Source organism: Benincasa hispida, chromosome 6 (genome assembly GCF_027475165.1).
Source record: "Benincasa hispida cultivar pf3 chromosome 6, pf3_genome.v1.1, whole genome shotgun sequence".
Taxonomy (NCBI): domain Eukaryota; kingdom Viridiplantae; phylum Streptophyta; class Magnoliopsida; order Cucurbitales; family Cucurbitaceae; genus Benincasa; species Benincasa hispida.
This window is the reverse complement of record NC_143483.1, coordinates 13,879,860-13,887,788: the sequence shown is the minus strand read 5'-3', so window position 1 is coordinate 13,887,788 and position 7,929 is coordinate 13,879,860. Positions and strand designations below refer to the sequence as shown.

Here is a 7,929-nt window from a genome sequence, read left to right as displayed (position 1 = left end):
GTAGGTTTACTAATTTACCTCCCATAATTTTTTTGTAGAAGTTGAAGCATAACTCAAGGGAGCACAACCATTTTTTTGAATCTCTCCGACCCATCAGTAATCTTGAAGGGTGGGTTTCTCCTCTCATAAGCTTTGTTTCGTAATTTTTTTTGTTGTAGAAATGTCCGGCCGCGTGACCGATTCTTTGGTGCATATAAGAATGACCCAGGTATGGTCTGTCTATTGTATCCCTGTTCTTCCTCGTGTTCGTACATCCTGATCGTCATAGGAGGGGCCCCACAAAGGCTTACAACTCTCCCATTCGATCACTCTAGGGAGAATCTTCGAAAGGGCTGCCTTGTAATGCCATTCATGCATCCCGATCGTCATGGGAGGGGCTCCGCAAAGGCTTACAACTCTTCCATTCGGTCACCCTAGGGAGGATCCTATAAAGGTCTGTCTTATGCGCCGATCGTGCATCCTGGTCATCATGGGAGGGGCCCTGCAAAGGCTTACAATTATCCCATTTAATCTTAGGAGGGTCTACTATGGTTCCCCCAGTCCCTTTCTTTTAGCAAATTGTCATGGAGGATAGGGTTTTTTTTTGTTTTTAAAGGTTGAAGCTTATCCTCTTGTGATGTTTTTTTTTTTTTGTAGAACAATGGTTCAATTCACCGATCATGTTTTATTTGATGAGAGGCATCTCGTGATTCTTAAAGACCAAAGTCAACCCATGAAGGAAGGACTTAGCCTTCCTGTAGTAAAATCATTAGTCGGTTCTTTCGCTGATCGCTGGCCAAGTCTAGATGACAACATGATCCTTTCTAAATTATTGATGGAAGCACCCTTGACCCGAGAAGAGCGTGCATGGATCCTGTAATCTTCTATTCATGAAGAGACCCCTAACCTCGATCGAGTGCTAACTCTTGGATATCGCATAATTGAGGGTCAGATCCGCTGGACCGTTATGACGAAAGTCTTTGGAGAATTCAGCTTCGTTGACTGTTACTGGGAGTGGCTTGAGGTTGTAGTAGGTCGAAACGAGCAATTCCTTCGTGACGTTAGTTTGCTTGGCACAGTGACGGCCTCCTTATACACATATGATCGCAATGGTGACATAGTTCAAGCTTTCTGTGAAGCCTAGTGCCTTTCAACCAACACTCTTCATACCGCGGCGGGCGAAGCATCAATTTCTTTATGGGACCTCTGGTTGCTCGGGGGCCTTCTGGTCAAAGGAAGCTTTTATGAGAAGGTGGTTTCTTCCTTCAAAGAGCTGATCGGTCACCGTGATAAAGAGAGGTACTTGTCGAAGATGTGTGAACACCGTTTTCAAGCATATTTTTCGATAGTATGCTCGTAGAGAGAAAGTCGCATGACTCCCTCGAAGCATGACTCCTCAGTGCCTATCTGCTCCTGGATCTCTTTTTGGTTCCTAGGGGCTCACAAATATGACAAGTCCGTTACACAGAAGCAAAAGAAAGCCTCTCAGTCTCGGTCCACGCAAAATCCTGACAGTACGCAGATTGCGTTTCGAGATTGGTCGAGTAGGGAAAACATGTTATTCGCAGAGCTAAAGGTAAGAGACGAGTTGAAGGACAAAACTTATCTGGCTACCTTTCTATCCTGCTGGTCATGTCTTTTTGTATTTCCCCAAAATGGAGGTTACCTTCGCCCCCGGATCTTCAGAATGGTTAGTTTGATGGCTCACAGAACTGTTTATAGTCTCGCTATTCCAATCTTGGCCAACATCTATCATGGCCTAGGGCTGATAGCAGAGGCTTCTAACCCGATCGGGCGTATGGACTTTCACTTCCCTATGCATTATGTCCATTGTTGGCTGACTCATTACTTCAACATGCATTACCCCATTCCTGCAGTCGTTCGAGGTCCCAAGATGGCCTTCTTTTCTAGCGAAGGTGGCTCGATTTACTTCGATGAGTATGAGGCACGAGAATTGATCCATAGCGATACCAGTATTCAGTGGCACGCAAGCATTCATAACAGAAGCAGGCATGAATGCCTAACTGACAGTAGAGACCTATCTTTTTTGAAGTCCAGTTATTTCTCCAGCATACGATCAGGCTACTTATCCTCCCAGTGTGGGAATGTCCGAACTATAGAGTCGTATAGTCCCTTTCACTTTGGCCGACAGTTCGGCTTCCATCAGGACATTCCAAATGATATAGGAGGAATACCTCCTGCCCCTACGCCGAAGAATGTTTTACATTATCGGAGAGTATGCACGAGATGCAAGCCTTTGTCTCAGGTATTCCTGGCGGCCCATACATTGGATCCGCATACTCATGTTACCCCAGGTTCAAGGATTGGTGGTTAACAAAGCACGAGAACTACTTCAAAGAGAATCGTCATTTGTTAGTGACCAGTGTTATTCCTCCCCCAGTGCCACCAAGACTACCCAAAGGTAGAGGGATCAACCATGGGGGGAAGCAACTTCGCCTGACTGAGGAGGTGGTAGCGATCGCACAAAAAGATGCTTCCAAACCGATTAAGGAGGACAGTCATAGTAGTACCGGTGATCGTTATTGGAAGCGACCTTCCAAAAAGCATAGGGCATCAGATGTCGATTTTCTTGAGAGGGTTCAGAATGATCCGGTGGCTTCTAATGCTCTCAACCTACTGGTACGTCGTCCTTTTATATATATATATATATATATAAGTCCTCTCATCTCGTCTTTTTTTTAACTGTACGGTTTACATTTAGTCTCCCCTTTTTCAATCACCCCTGAACCTCTCTCTTCAAGGACCTAAAACATCACGAAGCGAAGAATCTTTGGTGGGCTCTTTTGCTGTTGACTCAGCCGTTGAGGGCGTTGGTACCTCCGATCTGGAGAAGATACTATACGATGAGAATAGTGCTTTTGCTAAACGAAAGGCACTACTTGAACGCAACTCTCGGGCTTTACAAGAAGAAAAGACACTACTAGCCAAGTTGGAGGCCATCAGGGCCGAATGGGCCAAAATATCGCGGTTGATTTCTGAAAGTGAAGGCCTTTTGACTCGGCATAAGCTTGAGGCCTCGGAGATGCAAGGGGCGATAAACGAGATCGAGACCACCCCAATCCTTTCTGACAAGGACGTCAAAGCTTTGAATGTCCTACGCCATGTGTTGGAAGCCATCCAGCATGAGCTAGGGAACTACCACTGGGTACTTTGACTTGATGTTGCTTGTCTTATTGGATTAGGTTACCTCAATAGGCAGTGACCTAGGAGGTTTTTTATTTTTTATTTTTTTTAGCTACTAGATTCGACTACTGTAGTGCTGAAATATCTTATATGGAAGTTTTTTTTGTCATCTTCTCAGTTATGTTCTCTGGCACCTTGTAGCCTCCTTTAAATTTCTACTTCTCTTATTTGTTTATTTATCTATTTTTTTTTTACTCATGTATATGCACATATATTTTTTTTTATCATGTGACTGAACTTAACTTTCTTTAAGCTGCCTACATACCCTTTATAATGACAGGGATCAAGTCGTAACATAGTTCTTACAAAGGTTTTTTCCTTTTTTATGTGCGACTGAACTTAAATTTCTTTAAATTGCCTACGTACCCTTTATAATGACAGGGATCAAGTCGTAATGTAGTTCTTTTTTTTTTTTTTTTTTTTTGTTAAGCGTAAAACTTCTTGAGAAACTTGTCGTTGATTGGGCCAATTCTTAGCCCATCTTGATCAACTATCTTGTATGCTCTGTTTGTGTAGACTTCTTTGACGACGTAGGTTCCATCCCATTTAGGTGTAAACTTATTCCCCGTCTGTCTTATTGTGATAATTGATCTCCTTACGACGAGCACTAAATCACCTACTTGAAAGGACCGAGGCTTTACATACTTATCGAAGGCTTTAGACATTTGCACCTGGTAACATTCTAGCACTTGTTGAGCTTCTAATCGTTTTTCATCCAGTGCTTCCAATTATTGGAGCTGCAGTTTGGCGTTGTCCTTTGTAGTCAGCCTTTCTTGCACCGTCATTCTTAGCGATGGAATTTCTCTTTCCAAAGGAAGGACAGCTTCTACCCCATAAACGAGAGAGTACAGGGTGACTCTTGTAGGGGTACGGTGAGTGGTGTGATAAGCCCACGACGCTTCACTGATCTTCTCCTGCCAATCTCTCTTCAACTTGGAAACAACTTTCTTCAGCAAGTTGCACAATGTCTTGTTAAATGCCTTAGCCAACCCATTTGCAGCAGCGTTATATATGGATGACTTGTATTGCTTGAATTTGAATTTTTCACACAACCTGTCCATCAAACTGTTGAAGAATTGTCTCCCGTTATCCGTCATGATTCGATGGGGAATACCATATCAATAAATGATATGAGTGTGGATAAAATCCACCACATTTTCTTTCTTAGCTTTCCTTAGCGCGACAACCTCAGCCCATCTTGAGAAGTAGTCAGTGGCTGCGAGGATGTAGGAGTGCCCTGCTGATGACTTAGGTGTTATAGGGCCGACCAGATCAAGTCCCCATGCTTTAAAAGGCCACAAGGCCATGGTCGGATGTAGAGGCTCGGGCGGTCGAAAGGCTACGACCAGATTACCCTAGAGGCTATGGTCAGATGTGATCGAATGGGAGAGTTGTAAGCCTTTGCGGGGCCCCTCCCATGACGATCAGGATGCACGAACAGCGTTATAAGACAGGTGTTTGAAAGATTCTCCCTAGGGTGATCGAATGGGAGAGTTGTATGCCTTTGCAGGGCCCCTCCCATGACGATCAGGAGGCACGAACGACGTTACGAGGCAGACCTTTCGAGGATCCTCCCTAGGGTGATCGAATGGAGATAGACCATGCCAGGGTCATACTTATATGCACCAAAGAGTTGGTCACGCAGCCAGACATTTCTAAAACAAAAAAAAAATTACGAAACAAAGCTTACGAGAGGAGAAACCCACCCTTCAAGATTACTAACGGGTCAACGAGATTAAAAAAATGGTTGTGCTCCCTTGAGTTGCGCTTCAACTTCTAATAAAAAGTAAGGGGGGCAAATTAGTAAACCTACAAAAAAAAAAAAGTAAGAGGGCAAGTTAGTAGGAAAAAAATATTAAAAAAAAGAACAAAAAAAGAACAAAAAAATCATCTTAAAAAAAGGGGAATAAAAAGAGACATGTGAAAAGAAAAAAAAAAGGCAAACAAAAAAAGGAAAAAAGAACAAAAAAAAAACAGAAAAGAAAAATAAAGCAAAAAGTAAAATAATAATAATAATAATAATAATATAAAGATTAAAAAAAAGCCCTAATCTCTCCCTCTTTCTCGCTTGCCGCCGCCACCCCTGTTAGAGAAAGAGAAGAACACGTCAACAGCACACATGGACAAACAGTTAGCACTCTCAATCCATGTCATCATTCTTCTAGAAGGAAAAGTTGTTAGAGGGAATAATTTACTCAGTCAATCAAAAGTGTACAAATATATATTTGTTATTCATTTATTACAAATTGTATAAGGCTATTTAAGCCTCTGTATACCTACATAGAAAACAAGAGGAAATAAATATACAAAAGGAATTCAGCAGGGAAACCTTTCATCTTTCAGCCGCTTCGTCTTCTTCCTTGTTTTTTCATTTTCCTTGCTCATTTATTTCTCTAACTTGGTATTAGAGCCATATTAATGGCCAACGCCTCTTCAAACGCTTCATCTTCCTCAACCACTACCATTTTCACCAACCCACCTTTGAATCAATTGTTGAACCAAATCACCTCCGTGAAACTCGACCGAAACAACTATCTACTATGGAAAACCCTCGCATTACCCATTCTAAGAAGCTATAAACTAGAAGGCCATCTCACAGGCGAAAAAACCTATCCTCCAAAGTTCGTCTCAGCATTGATTGAAGATTCTAGTCTCCTTCAAGGTGAGGATGTTGCCAAAAGCACCGATGAAGCTTCGTTGAGCTTCGCTCGCTACAGAATAGTAAATCCTCTGTTCGAACCATGGGCACAACCGATCTCCTACTACTCGGATGGCTCTATAACTCGATGACTCTTGAAGTAGCCTTGTAGCTATTAGGCTTCAACAATGCTAAGGATCTGTGGGAAGCTACCCAAGACCTCTTCGGTGTACAATCAAGAGCAAAAGAAGATTTTCTTTGTCATGTTTTTTAGACTACGAAGAAAGGTAACTCTAAAATGGAGGACTACTTATGCACTATGAAAACTAATGCTGATAATTTAGGACAGGCTGGAAGTCCTGTACTTAGAAGATGTTTAATATCTCAGGTTCTTCTCGGTCTGAAGGAAGTCTACGATCCGGTCATCGCTATCATTCAAGGAAAATTGGACATCTCCTGGTTGGATATGCAATCTGAGCTCCTCATCTATGAGAAACGATTGGAACACCAAAATGCTCAAAGAAAGCTTGGTAACATTGTTCCTATTGTAAACATGGTTCAAAGTCGAAACTTTAGTGAATCCCGACAGATGAACAGCTACCATCAGACTAACTCTCGACCCTTCTTTAATCAACAACGTGGAGGAGGTAGTGGCAACTCCAACACTGGTCGAGGACGAGGTCGTGGTCGTGGAAACAAACCTACATGCCAAGTTTGCGGTAAATATGGACATTCTGCCCTTGTGTGCTCTAATCGTTTTAACATAGAATTTGTTGGGAATTTTGGACAGAATAGGGGAGGGAAAAACCCAAATCCTGGTAACAATGGCCTACCCAACCCCACCGCATTCATAGCTGCCCAAAACTCCAATCCTTTTGCTGGTCCAGAAACAGTGGTTGATCCGAATTAGTATGTGGACAGTGGAGCTACAAACCATGTCACGGCTGGTTTTGCAAACCTTAACAATCCAGGTGAATACTCAGGTAATGAGAAAGTTATAGTTGGAAATGGAAATAAACTGCAAATATCCTGTGTTGGTGATACCTTATTATCTGATGGAAAGAATAGTGTCATACTTGAGAATGTATTGTGTGTCCCTGAAATCACAAAGAATTTGGTTAGTGTATCTAAGTTAGCTCAAGATAATAACATCTACTTTGAATTTCATGATGTGCATTGCTTTGTTAAGGACAAGCATACGGGTCAAACACTATTGAAAGGAAACCTTAAGGATGGGCTGTATCACCTAGACCAAGTACCTGTTGAGAGGAAAGAAGGATGAAAGAACCAGAACATCGAGGACAGAAGGCCTTTGAACATAAATATGAACAAGTCTGCATTAGTTTTGTCTGGAAAAACAACAAGAGTTAATGTAGTTATCTTTAAAGCCATGTGGCATAGACGTCTAGGTCATCCCTCAATGAAAATTTTGAATTCTATCATTAGTGAATGTAATCTCAAAGTTCAAAGCAATGAAGAGAATTTGTTTTGTGAATCATGTCATTTGGGTAAAGCTCACTATCTACCATTTTCTAAGTCTGAAAGCCATGCTACCAAACCTTTTGAACTGAGCCACTCTGACCTATGGGGACCTGCCCCTATTGTTTCATCAAATGGTTTTAGATACTACATACTATTTGTTGATGATTATAGTAGATATACTTGGATTTATCCTTTGAGACAAAAAAAAGTGGTGCTTTGGAAGCATTTCAACATTTTCTTATTTATGTTAAGAATCAATTCAACAAAAAAATTAAAGCTCTACAGTCTGATAATGGAGGAGAGTATGTTAAAATTCATTAGCTATGCAACTCAAGTGGAATCCTAGTCCGGCTATCATGCCTTTACACCTTTGCTCAAAATGGCCAAGCAGAAAGAAAACATAGACATATGGTAGAAACCGGCCTCACACTGCTAGCACAAGCCAGCCTACCCTTAAGTTTTTGGTGGTATGCCTTCCTCACTGCCACCATGCTTATTAATGGACTCCCAACAGAGGTACTGAGGTAAATCCCTATTCTATTTAACAAGAGCATAAATTTTGCAGAGCTAAAAGTCTTCGGTTGTGCCTGTTTTCCATACCTCCGGCCCTTTCAACACAACAAATT

At 41.9% G+C, this 7,929-nt stretch overlaps 1 protein-coding gene across 1 annotated transcript; it reads left to right on the top strand.

The window, feature by feature from the left end:
* Nucleotides 1–6,119: 6,119 nt before the first annotated feature.
* On the top strand, nucleotides 6,120–6,731 carry LOC150035435 (uncharacterized). Its single transcript, XM_090314314.1, has one exon. The coding sequence runs from the start codon at nucleotides 6,120–6,122 to the stop codon at nucleotides 6,729–6,731; it is 612 nt and encodes a 203-aa protein (XP_090170440.1).
* The last annotated feature ends 1,198 nt before the right edge of the window (nucleotides 6,732–7,929 follow it).

Bases quoted from the DNA above. Each gene is read 5' to 3' on its own strand.
- LOC150035435 (XM_090314314.1), top strand. From the start codon at position 6,120: ATGGAGGACTACTTATGCACTATGAAAACTAATGCTGATAATTTAGGA.